The sequence below is a fragment of the Scardinius erythrophthalmus genome (genome assembly GCF_964197995.2).
Source record: "Scardinius erythrophthalmus genome assembly, chromosome: 10".
Taxonomy (NCBI): domain Eukaryota; kingdom Metazoa; phylum Chordata; class Actinopteri; order Cypriniformes; family Leuciscidae; genus Scardinius; species Scardinius erythrophthalmus.
In genome coordinates, this window is record NC_138230.1 from 41837138 (window position 1) to 41857547 (window position 20410).

General features: G+C 37.0%; 2 protein-coding genes across 2 annotated transcripts; one reads left to right on the forward strand and one right to left on the reverse strand.

The window, feature by feature from the left end:
* The first annotated feature begins 1055 nt into the window (after positions 1-1055).
* On the forward strand, positions 1056-13807 carry LOC308697881 (solute carrier family 22 member 13). Its single transcript, XM_081377538.1, has 10 exons — positions 1056-1787; positions 2946-3049; positions 4231-4385; positions 4802-4970; positions 5734-5848; positions 6215-6318; positions 8624-8835; positions 8953-9061; positions 11597-11797; positions 11907-13807. Exons 1-10 carry the CDS (start codon positions 1446-1448, stop codon positions 12007-12009), a joined length of 1614 nt encoding a protein of 537 aa, XP_081233664.1. The 5' UTR covers positions 1056-1445; the 3' UTR covers positions 12010-13807.
* LOC308697880 (digestive cysteine proteinase 2) lies at positions 12037-18658 on the reverse strand. The gene is made up of 11 exons (XM_081377537.1): positions 18448-18658; positions 18160-18219; positions 17985-18077; positions 17723-17895; positions 17349-17598; positions 17069-17264; positions 15812-16002; positions 15607-15698; positions 15209-15370; positions 14772-14961; positions 12037-14044 (listed from the first exon to the last, which is right to left on the reverse strand). The coding sequence occupies exons 1-11, from the start codon at positions 18515-18517 to the stop codon at positions 13857-13859; spliced, it is 1665 nt and encodes a 554-aa protein (XP_081233663.1). The 5' UTR covers positions 18518-18658; the 3' UTR covers positions 12037-13856.
* Positions 18659-20410: the final 1752 nt, after the last annotated feature.

Genomic DNA, 20410 nt, shown 5'->3' on the forward strand with positions numbered 1-20410 from the left:
ACCACTATCTTTCTTTTGATGTTTAGTTCTTTGTAAGCAGCTGCTTTTTATTATTTACCTATTTTAATTTTTTTTGTACTTATTGCAAATTTTTACTATACTCATTTTTTTTTTTTTTATTCATTTCATTTCTAATTTAGTTTTTCCAGAATGCAAAAAGCTGGTGTTCGGGTGCCTTTTAGCCATCAACAAAAGTAGAAAATCAAACTCTTTAAAATAAATAATAAAAAGATTAAATAATTGAAAAGAATAAATAGTGAATCTTTACTGATACGCAACAAAGAAATATGGGGGGGGGGGGTCGCCTAAAGTAAGTGTTGTATATTTATCATGAATTTGGGATTCACATGCCTTGAGACAGGAAACATTGTGATATGTAATGGTCCAAAATGTCTCAAATAGTTTTTTTAAATCAACTTCAATATGCTTAGAATTCAAATGATGTTATATTTATTACTAAGATAGGTTTAAAATTGAAATTGTTCAACATTTTAAGGCAGTAAGATCATGATCTTTACTGTGGGGACACAAAATGACACAAAAAGACACCAGTCTTTTGTTAAAAAAAATGTCTGTAAGCAACATGTCCATTAAAAAGTCTGCTATTATTACATTTTCTGTTGTTGTTCTGTTGCTTGCTTATGTTTTTACGTTTACTATAAAGGTTGTAATTCACAATATGGCATCTGGAATGTAAAGCAGCATTCTCTCTGAAGGCACGCTTTTGTTTCTCCAAGTCTCTGACTCTTGTTTTGAGCCGGGGGTTGTTGTTCCCAGTATAAGGTACAGTGGGTCGCGTGGGACTCATTTACACAGAGCTTTGATACAGTCTCATTATGCGCAAGTCCCAATTAGACCAAGACGCCACCATCCACCACTTGCACAAAATGCTCGAAAGGGATTTTTCAAACTAATCAGCCAATTCACTCCAGACAATAGTGTTTGCTCTTTATTATCCTTTGCGTAATGGTTTCTGGTCAAATTAGTAAAAGTAACAGCAGGAGCTGCTCTCGATCCATTCCAGACGATACTGTTCTGCTCCAGCCTTTCTGGTTGCTTCACGATTTTGTAACAAGCTGAGCGCGCGGGGTGTGTGGTGTTTCACACACAGATCTGTCGCGAGCCATGGAGAAAGGCGTTTGGAAAGTGGACATCAACTCACTTTGACATGTCTGGCTTTTAATGATCTGAACAGAACTTGCTTGTGCGACAAAATATAATTTTGTTGTCCCTGAGATAATGTTGTAGATCAACAACAACAATGGCACGTGCTGCGTAAACATATCCTATTGGTTTCTGCGCGCGTTCCTCAGGATAGAAAATAATGCTTTTTAATTTTGCTGTTTTTATAGACGTTGCAAGCTTCACTGTACTCTTGATCACTGTGTTTTGATGGGGGTGTGAAGGCGCATTTCCCCTCAAGACTTATTTTTCCAAGCTCGAGAATGAATTTCGACCAGTTGCTGGTCACAGTCGGTGGCTTCGGGAGATACCAGAAGCTTTTGTATGTGTGGATATGTTTACCGCAGATCTTTCTCGCATTCCACATGATGGCGAGCGTCTTCACAGGCGCCACGCCACCCCACTATTGTCGGGGTTCGAGGAGGGACGAGGACTGGTCGCTTACCGCCTTAAACCTTTCAAATGTGAACATGAGCATCTCTCTTCTGCCGGGGCACGCGGACTCGTGCACGGTAGTTTCGGGACAGAACCGTAGTGCACGCTCCCGTTGTGAGACAGGATGGGTGTACAACCAAGAGATCTTCCACAGCACCACTGTCAGTGAGGTAAACACGGGTTAATGTGACGTTCTTATTCTTAAATGGGCACAATAAATATTCTTTGACCAAACAAATGTTATATCGTAATATATACATATAGGCTAGTAAATATAGGCCTATATGTAGTTATAATAAAATAAAACTTGAATGATTTTTGTTACATACTATAACAACACATAGGTTAAATAATAGCTAAGTCAGGAATAATTTTGTTCTATTTATTGGACATTTTATTTTAATGAATTTCTCTAACACCATACATGTCACAGTTTTTTGTCCTGTTAAGAGAACATGTTTGGAAGTTTCACCATGACCATGTCAAAAACAACTCCTTGGTCTTTAAAAATAACTGACATTAATTTAGTGCTCAAATTTAGCACTCTAATGTAAATATGAACAAATTTTGTAATTATAATTTAATGCTGACTAATTTTCAGATTATTTGTTATAAATAAGCATCTATTGATGATTGACATATGACTTACAAAACAAGGCAAACAATCTTTTACAAAACAGGGCATTGATTTCATTCATCCACTGTAGAGACATCAGAACAGCGTGTTTATCAGGCATTTTTGGAGACACAACAAGTGAATAGGGAAATAAATTATATATAAATATTCTTTTGAAATATTAGATATTATTATTATTACTCCCATTAGTACACTTCTTTTTTCATTGCATGTTTCCCCAAGAACACATTAATATGCAAATTAGATAGTGTATAGACACATTGTATTGAATGGCATGTCAATTCATTATGTTATATATCTTTCACAACGTAGTTGAGAATAATCTTTATACAAAGTTTGGTTAAAAACAAATCCTGACACCTAAAAATACTAAATAAAAATAAATAAATTCTGGGTCTCAGTAGGAATATATATATATATATATACACACACACACTGTACACATACTGTTCAAAAGTGTGGGGTCAGTAAGATTTTTTAAAGAAATTAGTTATTTTACTCAGCAAGGACGCATTATACACCATATACACATCACATGCCCCTTTTCTTCTTCCAAAATTGCATTTGTAACTGTAGATTTGCGAGGAAGAAACAAGTGCAAGAAAAACTCCCGAAACAAAACATATGAAAAATAAACCAGTAATGATTTTTGATGTACTAATATTAAGGTTTTGTGTGTTTGTTTGTGCAGTGGGATCTGGTGTGTGAGAAGGCCGGTCTGAACAGTCTGGGCTCGTCTGTCTATATGCTGGGGCTGCTGGTAGGAGCTGTAGTGTTTGGAGCGATGGCAGACAGGTATACACACACACACACACACACACATCCTCGCACTTCACATGTGTGCTTTGTTCGCTCAGCCCTAAACAACCTGAGGGAAACTTGAAGTCATGCCCTGCTCATAGCTCTCTCTCTTTGTCTCTCTTTCTTTGTTATTCATTTTTAATATCAAATGCATGTTGCCTAGAGCTATTTATGCATTCATAGAAAGTAAATGCACACCACTGTTTCCAATGTAATGGTCTGTATACGTTGTGTACACTAAATAGCAGTGGTTCTCAAACTTCCCCTGAGACCTGAGCAAATGTCCAAGGGACATAAGTGTTGTTAACATAACCTTAATTATAATGCTATAGAAAAACACTACTGACAGCATATATTTGAGTTTACTTGTTCTTATTACAACAGAGAGACATATCAGCTTTGGACAAAAGGTGGTCTTGAAGTCAACAATGTTGAGAACCATTGCTATAGGGTGAATTAAAGTTTAAAATATTTTTTTTACATTTTCAACTTTCTTCAGTGTGTAATGTTGCTGTTTGAGCATGGAAAAGTTCTGCAAAGCACAAAGTCACTCAAGGGAGTTATTCTCTATATCAGTTTCACTGTTTCTGAACTCCCTGAAACTTCCTAGTTTTGAGTTTTCTAATTGGAACAAACACGTCTCAATATTCCTCATTTAAATAATTCCCGGCCAAGGCATACGCAGAATGAAGGGGCGGGGTCTGGTTGAGTTAGTTAGTAGTGTGTTGAATCTCACAGTTATGGTAAGGGGCGGGGCATTTCCCAAACACACTAGAAGCTGTTGACCAATCACAACACACTGTTCCAACCGACCAATCAGAGCATATTATGCTTTTCAGAAGGAGGGGCTTCATAGAGACAGGAACTAAACAGAGCGTTACTGACAGACTTGGAAGAGAGGAGCTTTTTTAACATTCAAGAATGAAAACCTATTCTAGTATAACCTAAAAAAAGAAAAAAAAAATTGTAAAAGGGCATAATATGGCCACTTTAAGGAAAACCGAGGCATTATTTGACATTTAGATGCTCAAAAGTGGCCAAATTCACCTGATTCTAATAAATAATTTGATCAAAGTCTCTTCTTTATTATGATTAAAAAAACACCCATCCATCCAACAATATTCTTCATCAAATCGTTCTCTCTCTCTCTCTCTCTCTCTCTCTCTCTCTGTAAGGTATGGGAGGAGGTTTGCCTTGCTCTTGTCTTTAGCGCTTCAGACAGTGTTTGGTGTGGCCGCTGCCTTCGCTCCAAACTTCCCCGTTTATGTCACCCTGCGCTTCATCATAGGAATTACAGTGTCGGGTGTGATAATCAATGCATTTGTGCTAGGTGAGCCTCAGCATGCTCTCTCATATCAAGAAAACATTTACTTATCCATCTAATTAGTTAGCACTGATCATGCACGATGAAATCAAATGGAAAAGATGATAACTTGACATAGTTGTAGATATTCACTAATGATAGAACACGTGTTGAACATCAATTGGCATAATTGAGGATCTATGCTTATACAAAAGGTTAGATGTTTGATTGTGCCCTTGAGCAAGACACTGATGATATTTTTAGTGAACACTGCATAATATTTTAAGTCAAATTCACACACCTAACTCTTGCTCAATGTGACGTTGAGATTAAATGCCGACAGTAACAAACTTATTTCTTCTTTACCATAGACCTAAATACCCTAGACTGAGCCCTTAAACCCCAATCCCAACCTCCCCCAAACGCTTAACCTCCCTCCACAGGCACAGAGTGGACCTGCACACAGAGACGGATGCTGGCCGGCATCTTCACCGACTACTTCTTCGGTTTTGGCTACATGCTGCTGGCGGGTTTAGCCTATCTCATCAGAGACTGGAGAAAGCTGCAGCTCGCCATCTCCGCACCAGGCTTTCTCTTCATATTCTATATCTGGTGAGACAACACAGAAGTATACATCAAGTTAACAAGTGAATAACAAATAACTTCATTTTAGGGCTGTCAAATGGATTAAACAAGATTAATTGCATCTAACATAAGTTTGTAAATATATAATATATGTGTGTGTACAGTATATATATATATATGCACAAACTTTTATGTTAGATGTGATTAATCGATTTGACAGCACTTCTTAATCTGATATTCTCTTATGTTCACCAAGGCTGATTAATATTAAATTTTGTCAAATGTATTTATTCCTGTGATCAAAGCTGAATTTTCAGCATCATTACTCCAGTCTTCAGTGTCACATGATCCTTCAGAAATCATTCTAATATGCGGATTTGGTTATTTATTATTTTGATCAATGTTGGTAAACAGTTTTTTATTTTGTCTGAACTTTTGTGTAAACTGTATGCATGTTATTGTAACTTTATTTTGATGTTACATTTTTAAAAGATGATAACATTTTAAAATAAGTTTTATATTTGTACTGGATTTAAACTTTAAATAAAAGTGATCAGTTATTATTATTAACAATAATAATACTAAAATAATACGTTTAAAGCATTGATAGTATAATGTGTATGTGTATCTGACACAATAAGGCTCAGAGAGTCTTTTCCTCATAAATGAGTACATAAAAAGTCTCTTTCACTCTTTCTCTCTCTCTCTATCACTCTTATAACTCGACTTCCTCCCTTCCTCTGCCTTTATCGTTCTGACAACATAAATCTCTCCTCCTCCTTTTTCTCAGGGTTCTTCCACATTCAGCCCGTTGGCTGTTGGTGAATAACCGAAAGGAAGAGGCGATTGATCTTCTGCGTAAGGCGGCTTCGGTCAATGGCCGCACCTTACCTCCCTCTGTTCAGGTACCACCAACTCTCTCATGGACTTGCTTTCACTCTTTCTGGCTTTTTTTCCGTCACGCCTCTGGCACAATCTTCAAATCCCATAAAAACTCTTAATAGCTCTGTTAGCATCACCATGACAACAACCATCCCCCACCCGAGGAAACCAAGGAGCCTTTGTCTGTAGTCTTTAGGAAGTGATAGTCTGAAGCTTTGGTTCACAACACCAGGGCAACAAGGAGATGACTTTCACATCATCAGATCATCAAGTGCATTTGCCAAGGTTTCTCCCATTGTCCCCAATGTGTGTCTATAAATGTTTGGTTATGAAAACAGGATGTTTAGCATTTGCTACACTGTTTTAAAGCATCACGTCTGTTATCACAGGTGGAGCAGTACGAGGGCCCGCAAGGACGCAGTCAGTATACAGCTGTGGATCTGCTCCGAACTCCCCAGATGAGGAGGAGAACGCTCATACTCTTCTACATCTGGTGAGATGTATCTGTGTAGATGTATAGTTTCAATAAATTACACGTTTCTTCAACTTCAGGCACTTTTATATCCATTTATATATTTTTTCATTAAAACTAAGAGACTTCAGTGTTATATGAAGGTCACATTAAAAGTGTCGGTTACTCTTTATTTTAAGGTGTCATTGTTACAGTGTAATTATACATGTAAGTACTGAGTAATATTAATTAACTACATGTACTTACTCTAGGGTTAGGGTAGGATTATGATTTGGTTGAGGGTTAGTTGCATGTAATTATGCATAATTTACTTTTATTACTATGGTAAGTACATGAAACATATGTAACTAGGACACTGTAAAATAAAGTGTCACCAAATTGTCTTAGAAAGTGTTTATCATGCCTTCTTTTTTTAATTCCTGCTGCATTTCAAATGCACTTTATGTTAATGTTTTACCCTGGTCCCTGTCGTGGATTTTTTCCCCTGAAATACTTTTTACCTGGCTCTATCTTTTCGGTCTTGTCCTCAACGTCCCCACTCTATAGATCACCTGTAACTGACTACCTGGCTCTATCTTTTGGGTCTCGTTCCTGACGTCCCCACTTTATAGATCACCTGTTATTCTGACTCGGTTTCCCTAAACTAGTTTTCTTGCTGCGCAGCATAAATGACAGACAAACTCTGGCAATTGTCCTTTAAATGCTTTAATCACGGCCGGGAGAGTTTCTCGAGCAGTTCTCAAAGAAATCTCACCCACATAGAAAAATACATCAGGTTATATAGGATAAAAACATGACGCACAGAAACCAAATCACCTGCCTAACTCATGACTTTTAAAGCTGTCATTTACTATTAACAGATTGATGCAAGCCCCCTCCTTTCCACCCTCTGTCTAGTGGCATTAGCAAAAAACACAAGTAAGGTTAAAAGTTCTGTTGATTACTCAATATATCACAAGTCAGCATAGACAGATATTCTTGATTTTGTTATAGTCAGCATTAAACAATTTTTCCATCACCCAAATAGACAAGAACAAAATGTCCTAGTACAATGTGCTTCCAATTGTTAGAATGTTAGACCTAAAAAGAGGAAATAAAAATCATGTGTTATTACTGTTAGTATCAGAGTTAGTTCAAAATACAGTTTATTATTTTATTTCCTTTAATTTTTCTGTCACATCCCATAACATGAAAATTCATCATATTAATATTATTCAAGGTAAATGTCACCCCTTTAATAGAATATTTTTGTTGTGTATTATTTCCAATCAAGCTGTAATTTTGTCAAATTCTGCTAAAAAGATATTTAGGATACATAAAATTCTAGTTATGAAAGTAGAAAGGAATCTGCCATTTTATTTTATTTTTTTTCCAAGGGATAGTTCACCCAAAACATTTCAAATCTGTCATTAATTATTTAACCTCGTAAGACTTTTCATCTTCAGAACACAAATGAAGATCTTTTTGATGAAATCTGAGAGCTTTCTTTCCCTCCATTGACAGATACGCAACTACCACTGTGACGCTTCAAAAAGCTCATAAAGAGATTGTAAAACTGATCCATATGAATTGAGTTGAATTGATTCAATTTAATTGAATTGGTTTAGTCCATATTTTCTGAAAATACTCTATCGCTTGAGCTTTGGGCTTTTATACACTTATAAACATTCATCAACTCACACATCAGTTCTGTTAAACAGAAGCTCAAGCATGTTCGCTTGATGTGTGAGAACAGATGAGGTTCATTCTCGTGTAAAGCGATCGAGTCTCTTCAGAAAATTTGGAAAAACCGCTCAATTCATATGGATTAGTTTTACGATTACTTTATGAACTTTATGAAGTGTCAAAGTGGTAGTTGCGTAGCTGTCAATGGAGGGACTGAAAGCTCTCAGATTTCATCAAAAAGATTTTCATTTGAGTTCTGAAGATGAGTTTTAAGTCTTATGAGTTTGGAACAACATAAGGGTGAGTAATTAATGACAGAATTTTCATTTTTGGGTGGACTATCCCTTTAAATGCTATTAAACACAAATTACAGATTAAGTACATTATCTACGATGATGTCTGCGATAGTACATTATCTCTATGTAGTAACATCTGCGATGTAAAAATGACACTTTGGTGAAAATCCATGACAAAGAGTCTCCAGTCAGAGTGGGAAAAGTGTCTTTTAAGGGTTTATTTTCTTAAAGTCCACATGCCCATAGCTGAAGATTCACCCACAAACTCTATTGTGTTCATTGTAGTATTCAGTGTTTGAAGTCATGCCCTTCACATGCACACAAAAGTCTCCCTTAAATGACTTTTTGTCTCTGTGTTTCTCCAGGTTTGTTAATGTGTTGGTGTATTATGGTCTGTCTCTGGGTGTGTCTGACCTTGGATCAGACCTTTACCTCACTCAGTTCATGTTTGGGTTGGTGGAAATTCCTGCAAGGTCACTGGTGTTGGTTCTCCTGCCCTGCAGTCGACGAATCCCGCTGAGTGTGTTCCTGGCTGTGGGAGGCGGTGCATGTCTGCTTACCCTCGCTGTCCCAGCAGGTGACCAGTCAAACATGTCCAGAGACACTTACCCAAGGGTGTAGTATTTTCTTGCACTATTGTGGCCATTCCTACTCTCGTTTGCATCATTTTCTTTTCACACTCTCTTTCTCTCAGACAGTGCTCATATCCGAACTGGTTTGGCCATGGTGGGGAAATTTGGAATTACAGCGTCTTTTGCCATCATCTATATTTATTCTGCAGAACTTTTTCCAACTGTTCTCAGGTACTCGCATTTGCATCATGTATACAATGGATATGAAAAAATCTATACACCCTTGTTTTTTTTTTGTGATGTAAAAAATGAAACAAAGATAAATCATGTTAGAACTTTTGCACCTTTAATGTAAAAATTACAATCTATGCAAAGTGACACAATTCAGAAAAAAATATACAAATTAAAACTTAAATTAACTTAACTCCAAAAGAGTGCACACCCTTTTATAATTGGTATGTGGATATTGTGGATTGGTATGAGTTAACTAATCATCAAGCTCATGTGAAATAGTACACTACACACAGTGACAGAAAAGACTGCGTATATATAAAATGGCATTTTGTATAATGCACTGTGCTACTGTTTCTTTATAGGGGTCATATAATGCTCATTTACAAATTCATAATTTTTTTATGGGGTCTACTGAATACATTTACATAATTTAATGTTAACTATTTTTCATTAGTTTATATTGTTGCAGCACCTGTTTATACGCTCTAAACGCTCTGTTCTAGGGTCTGTTTCATGCGTTTTGTCCATTTATTTACACAGCAACAGCATTTTGGGGGCTTGAAAATGCAAGAAAATGGGTTTCAAAGCACAAGTTTTTGAAATTGATGAATTTGTGAAAATGGTGACGCCATGCGCATGCGTATTACGTGTCCAGTCTAAAGGGGCATTGTGTTTCTTTCTATGGTTACTTTATCAAGTGACATCGCCAACTACGGCATCATAATACAGCGATTTTAGTCGTTTTTGCGGATCCGTGTGAATGGGGATTGTTTTGACATGGTTGTCGTCTGTACTTGGAAAAAAGCTTTTCCGTTTTTAGTACATCGTTGTCATGTAAACGTACCCTTATTTTCGGGTTCTTTAAAACACACCTTCTGAAAAGCACACTCTGCTCTGATTGGTCTGCCGGTCGCAGTCTGTTGTCAAGTCACCTTTATTTAAATAGCTCTTTTTACAATACTGATTGTTTCAAAGCAGCTTTACAGTGATAAAGCTGTTTGTTGTGATTGGTTAACCTTTTAGAGCGCGTATCAGAAATGTAACACTCCTTACCATAACCGGCGAGTGTTACTGCCTAGAGGCGCTGTAAACATTGACATGTCTATGGCTGTAAACACTCTTGTAACTGCACTAACTATGGTTTCTTTCTAAACGTATGTGACCCTGGACCACAAAAAAAAAAATGTTTTAATTGAGATTTATACATCATCTGAATAAATAAGCTTTCCATTGATGTTTGGTTTGTTAAAGGGGGGGGTGAAATGCTCATTTTCACTCAATCTCCTGTTAATCTTGAGTACCTATAGAGTAGTATTGCATCCTTCATATCTCCAAAAAGTCTTTAGTTTTATTATATTATATTAAGAAAGATAGGGTGTACCGAGTCTTTCCGGAAAAAAACGTGTGGGCGAAGCTAAAGCTGTGCTAACGTGCCAAGCTAGTAACAACACACAGAGACAATAGATTAGAAGCAGTTTTACTCACCGAACCTTTATCGTTGTGACTGCTCGATCCTTAAGCATTAAACGATCTGCAAATCCGTCGATCTGGGCTTTGACAATCATCGTCGAAATGCAGGGAACAAACAGTCTTACACAACTCCGTTTATGCTCAGGAAAACAAACTCCATCCACGGGTGCCTTAACGCCGGGTTCTTTGGGAATCTGTGCAGGGTTGTCTTGCCCTGGCAACCAAAAACACACTTCTTTGGTGACACTGACTTCCCAAAAGCCGGGCAGGGCGCTTTGATGGCGAACTGCTTTCGCTCTCTTGCTCTGGTTTGCGAGTACGCGCGCGCCCACGACCTTACTGGAGAAGTGCCCTTAGGACCCATATTAGGAAATTCCGTTACATCTGACGTCACACATGCCCATACTCGAAAAAAACTTTACGAAACTTGTGACAAACCGGAAGGACAATTTTTGGCACAGAAATACTCCTTCAAACGTGCAATTAAATTTTTGAAACTTTGTCCATGTTTAGCATGGGAATCCAACTCTTTAACAGTGTAAAAAACTCAGTATGCATGAAATAGCTTTTCACCCCCCCTTTAAAGATAGGACAATATTTGACCAAGATACAACTATTTGAAAATCTGAGGGAGCAAAAAAATCTAAATATTGAGAAAATCTCCTTTAAAGTTGTCCATTTCTTTTGGCGATTGTGCTGCATCCACTCACAAAAATACATTTTTGATATATTTAAGGTAGGAAATTTACTAAATATCTTCATGGAACATGATCTTTACTTAATATCCTAATGATTTTTGGCATAAAAGAAAAATGGGTAATTTTGACCCATACAATGTATTGTTGGCTATTGCCACAAATATACCCGTGCGACTCGTGACTGGTTTTGTGGTCCAGGGTCACATGTGCTTTGAAACAATGTGCATTGTGAAAGCACTGTACAGATAAATATGACTACCGGTATATATCACAAAGCAAGCAGCCTCTGGTGGGAGTGAAGAGCTGCTTGCTATTGTCAAACAGTATGTGGAAATAATTTCTAACATGCCTTTTGTGTCTGCAGGCAAACAGGTATTGGCGTTTCCTCAATGTTCGCACGGATGGGTGGAGTTTTAGCGCCACTAATAAACCTGCTCGGACGCCACACACCTGTTGTGCCAATGGTGATATTTGGCTCCACGCCTCTGCTTGCTGCAGTGTTTGCCCTAGCATTACCTGAGACTGCCAATCAACCACTACCAGACAGCATTTATGATACAGAGAAGTACACAACGAATCCTCCTCACACACTTGGACAGTTCACCCAAAAATGAAAGCTCTTTAACCCAGCTAACACATCTCTCAAATAGTTTCTTCTCCTTTTCCTCCTTTAGGTCTACTCTGAAATATGACGGACAAATTCCTGTCCATTCCAGCCAATCACCAAGCAGCACAGAAGGACAGGAACTGCAGAGTTTAGCAGACGAGTCCAGATAGGCATACATGATCACACACAAACTCTATGCAGTCTCTCTTTGTAGAGTGTTTTTCTTTATCAGTCATGCTGATGACAGTGAAACTTGCTAATGGTTCAGGTTTTGATACATTTTGATACGTTTCATAATTTTAACTGAATTACATCAGGACTAGCAGTTTTAATAAAACTAAAGTGTAAAGTTTAAAACATGGATGAGTGGATCTGAAAGCAATGCGATTGGCTCTATCCACCCAAATTGTTTATCTGGCCTCTCTATGCAAAACAGATATGCTCCAAACAAATCATTTGTGAATGAGAAAGCTAAACTAAATAAATTCAGTTCAGTTTTAACAGATATTCATATTTAAAATGGGATTTTTTTTTCTGGTAAATGGACCAAAAATTTTAATGACTCATCCTGCACTAGAGATTTTTGTCCAATCAGATGCTCGTCCCTCCCACTGGAAACTTGAATAGCAACTTGTGTGAGTGTTTGGTCTAGTGGAGAGAAAACCAGTGCCTTCTTTGTAATGTACAGTAGTCCTTTAAGCATGTGTCCAGTGTTTTTGTCTTATATGGGCTTGTATTTAGTTTTGCTTGAGATGAAAATTCCCAAAGCTGCCTGTTTGAAATTGTTTTATTAGCATGTTAGCATTCTGAATAGTCTCAGTAGCAAAATTATCTTGTTTAGAGCTGCTTTGTCTGCATTTAGTTTTTCTATTGATTTTAGTGAAAAAACGTCATCATGCGCACAATTACAGTGGTTTAATGTCAGGGTAGGATTGATATGCCATGTCTTTCCAACTTTGCTTGAGCCAATGATACACACACTTCTGCAGCCAGACTTCAATCTCAGCCATACACTGCCAAATGACACAGTCTAGTTTTTAACTTTATATACTGACATTAACAATTTTTTTTAAAGGGAATTGTACTTTTACTGCATGAAATTGTTTGATAGAAATTAACTATTTTATTATAGGCCTAATGCAATTTATAGGGGATCAGATCTTAAAGGGATAGTTCCACTGACAAACAAATCTGTCATTATTTACTCGCCCCCAGGTTTAATTTAAACCCTTGGGTTGTCCTATAAAATAGGTGCTGTGTCCTATAATATTTACGTGCTTTGGACAGTCATGCAGAAACACTGTTCATTTGGAAAAATGTCAAATGGTGAAAGAAAATGTGTCGATTGGAGTTAAGAAGAGACTCATTCTTGATAAAAAAAACTTGGTAGTACCTTCAGCAATGTATAATTTGAGGATGCGTAATGCCAGAGCTTTTATATAAACAGGTCACGCGCTGCGCTCATCCAATCAATGACAATGCCACCCGGGGTTTAGAATAACCCGGGGTTAACCAACCCAGGGTTAAGCCTAGTCCCAGACTAAAATGCATGTTTGAGGATGCACATCAATAGAACTATCCCTTTAACCAAAACATTTTTCATATCACCGCATGATTATTAGGATCTTAAGGCTCTTACTCTGTCATGAGATGTTAATTGATTTGTAACTGCCAGGTACTCTTGTGAAAGGCAAGGTCTTGCAATGTGAGGAAATGAAAAGACGCTGAGATGACATGAATAAAGCAATTAGTGTCTAATGAAACTGTTTTAAAGGCCTGCTAGTTGCTGATCATTGCCTGTGGACAAGTATGAGTGAGTGTTACTTTTGCTGCATGATGCAAGTCTTAATGTGATTTTACAATGAACAAGCAGTTTGTTATTAAGACTTTCCATGTATTGACATTCAAACTGAAGCACAATAAAACTGTGATCAATTGTCCAGCATCCAGGATCAAATAAAAGCAATGAAAACAATCCCGCTGTTGTGTGATTTTCTTAGTAGGATGAGAATGTATGTTAAGCTAATGTAACGTAAGTAGCATCAGTGGCCACACCACAGTTGTTGTCTTTCATGGACATCAGTACATAGCCATCATTGCCCCAGTATGTGGACCAGGAGTTCTTCACGAGCCAGTAGGGCTCGTTATTCAATATCCCATAACCGACTGCCAGCACAGCATGATCCAAGTCATCGGTCCCGTTTTCTGTGGATATAGAAAAATTTAACATGAATTGTTGGTTACTATAGAAAAAGAGTACTATATACTTGATTTAAAGCAATCTGTAAGGCATTTCTATGTTAAAAATAGTATGCATGAGTATGAACTATAAACTGCATAATATTATCATATTTGTTTTTTTAACGAGGGAAACAAAAATGACTGCAGTATACAGGCAATGCTGACATATAGTAGGAAATAAACCATTTTTCAAAATGCAACATTTCCAGCTGCAGATGGAAACATACATTTATTGTTGTTATTTATGTATATTAATATGTAGTTAATATAAACATTATACATGTCCCAAACAAATAGAAGCATGTAAATATTTAGTTTAATTATGAATTATGGTTTCATAAAAAAAATTATATACAGTATATATATATATATATATATATATATATATATATACACACACACACATATAAACATTCCATATATTAGACACATATATATACACACACACACCATATAAAAAAATAATAGATCTTATATCATATATATATAATAAAAAAATATATAATTTTTTTTTTTTTTTACAAAATGTAATCTCAATAAAATGTAATATTATTGATATACATAGTAATTTTCTAAATGTTTCCAACTGCAAAATGTTATTTCAGATTTTTTTTTAAATATATTTTATATATATATATGCACAACAAGTGTTAGGATTTAAGTTAGTGAGGCAGAATGTGTGAGAACTCACTGCAGGCCGGTTCGTAGTAGACTCCGTTGCTGTAGAAGGAGAAGGAACGGTGAGCAGCGTCGATGCTGACTGCTACAGGTCCGAATTTAAAGATAGCGACCTTCAGTGCCTCAATATCACCACTGGTCACGTTAGTGTAACCCTTCAACTGTGCCACCATGGAGGACTTATCGTAATGACACAAACCATTCTGAAACACACACAGTCATCTGATTAGTGACCGGTTTAACCATCCGTGTCTGATGGACCGAAATCTTAATTTCTACTTTCTAGAAAGCAAATTATAGTAGTTGGACCTTTTCATGCAATCAGATATTGTTTCCCATCATAGAGGTCCTATTATAACCGAAACAACTATTTGAATTAGTCAGAAACGTTTGTGCCAGGTGGAGATGTGTGTGTGTGTGTGTGTGTGTGTGTGGTGTATGAACACACACCATGCCCATATATCCTCCATAGCTCTCAGCGGTTGAAATGCCACCATGCTTCATGATCCACTCAAAGGCTCTCCACTCCTCTCCTCCATCACAACCATTATTCCCAAATCCCCACGTGCAGTCGACCAGCATCTGCTGGGACAATGATGTCAGCTGTCCCGTCTAAGAGAGGGAAAGACAAGGAATAGTTCAAATCGCTGTCAGTGAGGTAAGAAACTCTGTTCAGTTGGACATAGCAAAGACAAGGTGAAAGAAATGAATACAGGTTTGGAACATTTTGAGGCTGAGTAAATGATGACAGAATTTTCATTTTTTGGTAAACTAATCCCTTTAAAAATGGCCATGCCCATTACAAAATAAGGTGGATATGGAGTCTGGAGTTTGTGGTGTGGATCTACCTTCAGGAAAAGAGCTCCCTCTAGTGTTCCACTGGAGGCAAAGCTCCAGCAGGATCCACACACGGCCTGGTCTTTCACAGGCGTCACAGCACCTGAAAATACAGAAGAGTATATCAGTGTCTGTGTATCATTCCTGCAATACTAAACATGCATTGAAAGACTGACTTCGCATACAACTCTACAAATACGAACAAGAATCACACACCAATCAGCCTCCAGTCTATTGAATCAGGGGTGGGTATAGAGTGCATTTCAGAGGGAAAAGGCTGAGCCTTTCTGTGAACATGAGATCTTTTACGTCCTCTCATCATGGCTAGCTCTTCCTGAGACCGATCCGCCAGGTGATTGACAGAGAGGGAGAACGAAAGACCAGCTCTGTTCATAGAGTGCACATACCTAAAGAAGAAAAGGATGTCAAACTCATCATTCTCAAAGATCATTCTCATTATGTAATTGTAGTTTATTATGGCTCCATATTCTCATTTGTTTCTAGATAGTTGATATGTCTATGTACTGTAACCAAAAGAAGGCCTAGTCGTTTTTTTTTTTTCAAAGACAGTCTTTATTTCAAATCAAATCTATTTTTCCTGCAATATTTGCTGTTTAAAAAAAGTTACTTTTTTTGGTAACACTTTATTTTACAGTGTCCATGTTACATGTACTTACCATAGTAATAACAGCAAATTATGCATAATTACATGCAACTAACCCTCAACCAAACTCTAATCCTACCCTAACCATACAGTAAGTACATGTAGTTAATTAATAATACTCAGTACTTAAATGTATAATTACATTGTAACAATGACACCTTAAAATAAAGTGTAACCACTTTTTTTACAGTGTCCTTGTTACATGTTACATGTAGTTACTGTAGTAATAACTATAAATGATGCATAACTGCATTCAACTAACCCTAAATCAAACCTCAGCCCTAACCCTAAACCTATAGTAAGTACATTATTAGTAAGTGCGTAAGTAATATTATTACTCAGTACTTAAATTTATGATTACACTGTAACACGGACACCTACAAATAAAGTGTAACCAAAAATGTACCTTTTAAAAGGCTAGTTGCCACAAACACCCTCATATAATATACCACTTAAAAACTAGCCTTTCTAAAAGTGCCAATCACTATACTATTGTCATAATAATATTAATAATAGTAATAGTAATGCTATGCATCAGATTCTGCTTGTTTTGAATAATTTAAATTATATTTCTCCCAAAAATCTGTGCCTTTAATATTTTTTAATTTAATTACATTTTAATATAATAAAAGCAATCCAGGTCATGTTGTATTGTGAATATAATCATGGCTATGGGGGTTGCATGTTGTGCCTAACAACTATTCACAATATAGCAGCCTTTCATAGCAATTAAATAATTACGGGTCTTTTTTCCTCAACTTTATTACAAATCACCAAATCTCTAGGAATATTAGTTGTTTTTTCCTCACCGAATATTATGCACAAAGTTGTGCTCACGCTCCTCATGCTCCTTCTCGCTTTCATACTGACGCTCAAACTTCTCCTTAAAGGGGCCGAACATACGGTGGGCGTGGCTAACAGGAGAGGTGTGGACATAGTCTCGAAGGGGGTTGGCCAATAAATGATGCTCCATACCAGGACCAGGAAAGTCACCACAGGTCATTCCTAAACACAAGAGTGAGCATTTGATTAGATGGTCTGTAAGTGGCAGAAACATGCCATGTCATTGAATGTGTGTTCTCCAGTTACCTCCTGGTAGTTTGAAAATGTCAGACTCAGCTCGAGGACTGAAGTCACTGTAGTCAATAATGTATTTGTCATAGTGGGATCCCAAAAGAGTGTTGAAGCCCATCATCTCATAGTGGTACGGAACGGCTGGGGAATCATTTCCCTCTGGACGTGTGACCCACAGACGATATGTGTTCTTCTTATGACCAACTTTTGTTACATTTTTCCAGACCTCACACAGAACGCCTGCGTAATACTCCATCTTCTCAAACTGCAAAACAAACAATGATTTTATACAATTTTCAGCCTTGTTGCAGGTTTGAACGACATGAGAAAGAGTAAATGATGAGGGAATTTTCACTTTTAGGTGAACTGGCCCTTTAAGAAGTACATACTTCAAAGCCCTGCAGATCAGGCAGTGCTGTCTGTGGAAGTATTGGATCCTCCTTGGTACCATTAAGCTGGAAACACTTCATAGTATTGAATTCTGTCTCAGTGGTAACTGGTGTGATCTTGTAAGTGGCACCATAATCCAAGTCGTTTCCGATAAAAAAAGTGCTCACTTGACCTGTATAGATGGCAGCAATTAGTAGAAACTACACACATAATCTATTCAGTTTCAATACTACCTGATTTAATCATCTGATGATGACTGACCATGATAATAGTCGATGCGACCTCTGTTCCCCTTAAGGTCGTACCAAGCTTCAAGTGGTTCCTTTATCTCAGCATAAGGCAAAGTCAGCATACCTACATAAAAGAGGTACATGTAACATACTGAAAAAGAAGTGTCCTGTACTGGGATGTACTGTGTAATTAGGCAGAAATGCACCTTTGACATGATACATCTTTCCAAAATCAGGAACTGTTCTGCCACCAACTGGTGTGGCATCTGGGAAAAATTTAAGTTTCATTAGCTTTCACTTTTATGTATTAACAAAACCACAGACATAATATACACACTACGAATACTTAAAATCTTACTAAGCCTAAATATGCAATTGCATTCTCCCTCAACACGTTTAGTGTTAAAAACATAACAGGAAATCTATGGCAGCCATTAAATCACGAGATCAAGTATTAATGTTTTCTTCCTGTTGTCATGTTGTTTTCTCTTTACCTGCAGCACACAGCAGAAGCACGAACCCAGCGAGAAGACGCCACATACTGCAATCTAAAGCTACAAACATCCACTGGAGATGGAAAATAAGCTTTCGTCCGTCTCAAAGTCAGTCCCGAAACAAAACTGTGTGTGTGTGTGTGTGTGTGTGTGTTTGCGCCAGTGACGAGGCGCGATAACAGAAAAAGTTCCAATAGAAACACGCGAAGGAGGGGCTGAATTAAAGTCATATGACATCGGGGTCTATTGTTGTCACATGACTGTAGTCAGCTGTTTTCTGAGGGTAATTTCCTTGATCGGTTTTATGGCGGTTAAAATCGCTGACTACTTCATTTCTAACTAGAAGTTCACGGTGTATTACATTACATATATTAAACAAGATTGTTCACTACACGGATCCTGTAAATCAGAATTAAGCATCTAAACGAGAAAGATGAAGCGTAATGAAAGTGAAGTGTATTGAAATGAGAGATGGAAAGTAACTTTGCAGAAATGCTTGAAACATGAGATGGAGATTAACAGTGAATAACAGTGAATAACTGTACAACAACAAATCATCACATATAATGTATCAATTGCTGGTTTAAAGTTTTTTAATAGTGACTTTATTTCACAATTCTAACATTTTTCTAGCAATTCAGACTTTTTTCTGGCTTCCATAAACTCCCCTGTACATCCGTACACGATGATATTAATACATATATATATATATATATATATATATATATATATATATTTATATAATACTTTGTACGGTGCAACTGTTTCTTTAAGCAATTAAATTATGTTTGCGAACTTTATTTTTCTTACTAGAGCGATTTGTTAGTACTAAAATGTATACATATGTCATAAGTTTAACTGAAGCCATCTGTCACAAAGTGGTTTATTAATAAATCGAATCTGTTATTTTCTCTCCTTTTTTGATAAAATACACAGGTTGTTATTGTCAAGCAAACAGTTGTGCTTTGTGGTCTCTCCATTCTTCTTAAGACTGAGTTCTTCCGATATAGGCTATTATGTGAATAGATTTATTCGTACAGATTTAAGTCAAATTTATATTTTCCTTCTTAACCCATGGCAGAGCTTTGGTGGAAAACCTACAGTGCAGACATAGCCTATGTAAACACAGAGAAATAAACATTTTTCATTATTTTCTCACCCTCATGTCGTTCCAAACCTGATTGACTTTTGTGGGTTTGAGTGAATATGGGTAGATCTCTTTACTGCCCTAGTACTTCAGAAATCCCTTTAATGTCAATTAAAAGTGGGACAGTGGCCTTCATCATCACTATTCCAATGCCTATCTGATGCAAGACATTCATCAATATGCTAATTGAAGACTGTTGGGAGTGGGACACAGTCCAACTCAGCCGTTTACAACTCATTGACATATTTACTTGTGTGTTCTAACATGTAACTACTGTCTGTCATGTTTGGTCTTATCTGACAGCTTATAAACTGAACTGAATTGTGGTGAACTTACAAGTGATATTCAAATTATCCTAATGTACAATTTAGGTAATATAGCTCAAAGTGCATTGAGGAGACTATGTTAATATTTTATGTTAGACCTACTTCTCCCCCTCTTGATCACCAACCATTTGCCTTATCTTTTGGTTTTCTGTCAGCTGGTTTTGGTGTTGGTATTCCACTCATGTTTAACAATGCTTTGCTCAGGGTATAAGAAGGAAAGGTAACTTTTGATCTCGGAGAAAGACTTTAACCCTGCCACTAATGCAAGATTTAAAAACAAGTTTCAACTTTATATAAATACCAAGAAGTGGGGTGTATATTATTATCAGTTTTATTTTGATAAACTTAACACGATATAACATTAAAATTGCATGAAAAGAGCTTTTACTGTGTAAGAAATTAAAGTCTACCCCGACCCAGATTCCACTTCAAGATAGGTGCTGATTATGCTCATTCCCCAAAATGGCTTAAAGGAGAACTCCGGTCAATT